This window comes from Cyprinodon variegatus, unplaced genomic scaffold (assembly GCF_000732505.1).
Source record: "Cyprinodon variegatus isolate N-32 unplaced genomic scaffold, C_variegatus-1.0 Scaffold821, whole genome shotgun sequence".
Classification (NCBI taxonomy): Eukaryota; Metazoa; Chordata; class Actinopteri; order Cyprinodontiformes; family Cyprinodontidae; genus Cyprinodon; species Cyprinodon variegatus.
This window is the reverse complement of record NW_015151274.1, coordinates 341,822-343,127: the sequence shown is the minus strand read 5'-3', so window position 1 is coordinate 343,127 and position 1,306 is coordinate 341,822. Positions and strand designations below refer to the sequence as shown.

General features: G+C 40.0%; 1 protein-coding gene across 1 annotated transcript in view; it reads right to left on the bottom strand.

The window, feature by feature from the left end:
- The window catches only part of LOC107098909 (sodium channel protein type 3 subunit alpha-like), a gene marked incomplete at its 3' end in the record, with an annotated part of 28,747 nt that extends 28,365 nt beyond the window's left edge, over positions 1-382 (bottom strand). The window contains exons 1-2 of the mRNA XM_015396800.1: positions 371-382; positions 177-295 (exon numbers count right to left, since the gene is read on the bottom strand). Of these exons, the coding sequence (XP_015252286.1) occupies positions 177-295; positions 371-382 (131 nt within the window). The remainder of the gene's footprint in view (positions 1-176; positions 296-370) is intronic.
- Between the last annotated feature and the right edge of the window lie 924 nt (positions 383-1,306).

Genomic DNA, 1,306 nt, shown 5'->3' with positions numbered 1-1,306 from the left:
AGCGTCGCTTTAATTCTCTCATAATGAGCATCTTCCATATTCAGCTCTAACCAACAGCTAGCCTCGCCGCCATCGGCTCAGCCTGGATCCTTTAAGTCAAGATCGGCGCCTGACCTTTGACCCGCCCTGCAGAACACAGACAGCACACAGAGAACATACAGAGAGCAGAAGGATATGAATGGACCAGGATCCTGATGGCCAGTTTACGGATGGGGTGGAACGGGCTGAACATGTAGAGGGCGGACGTGGCGCTGAAGCGGAAGATGGCCTTCCCTTTGTTCAGGACTATGAAAGTCTGGAAGGAAAAAACAGACAGAAACGTGTTTCCATCATTGGTTTGAGTCTGAGCGGCAGAACGGCGCAGATTCACCCAGAAAAACATCGTTAATTACTGAGGAGCCAAACTGGCTCTGGTCTTTACAGCTTGCTTTAGTCCAGATTCTACGGAGTGACTTTTGGTCCATTATTGTTTCAAGCAAAAAAAAAAAATTGTTTTTTGTTAATTAATAATTAATAAATGTAATAAAATTTTAGAAAGCAATCCAGAAATGAGACTTTGAAAAAAGCTATAATTACAAAAATAACAAATTAAGTTTTTTGTGTTTTAGAGATTTTATATTTTCACATTTTATTTCTTCAAAATTCTGTTTTTCAGATTGAGTTTTATGAATTCTTTTCAAACTGCATCTAACAGATCAGATTCTCTGCACCTCTGGGGGCGGGACTTCCTCTGGATTGGGGAGCAAAGACACGTTTCTTCTGCTCCGCTGTTGCCAACTTTGCGATTTTTCTCTCTCAATTTATTGCCTTTCCAGGCCTCCTAGCGCCTTTATTAAAAAAAAAAAACAGACTGGCACCAAATCGACCTATTTTTTTTCTATGTTAATGGAGACTTTGGCGACATAAAAGCACCGTACTCTGTCCTCCTGAGCGAGACGACCATTGGCCTCTCTCTATCTGTCTGCTGTGGCAACCTGCGCTGCAGCACAGAGTTAACCTTTGAACTTTGAATCCAGATTGCAAATGAAATGTGCAAAGCTGCTGCTAATCCGACCTAGACTGCAAAATTGAATCATGAAAAACTAAAGATATAAACTAAAGAGCTAAACTAAAGAGATAAACTAAAGACTATGGGTATTCTGATCTTCAGCTATAGCACCTAGATCTATGCTTTATAGTAGAAGGAAGAACTTTTTAATGCAGATGTTATAGTAAAGTCCTGCAGCTCTGGATTCTGTACTTACGGAAGAGGATTAGGGCCACTGAAAAAAAAAAGTTAACTGATTTTTAAATTTTATTTCAGTTT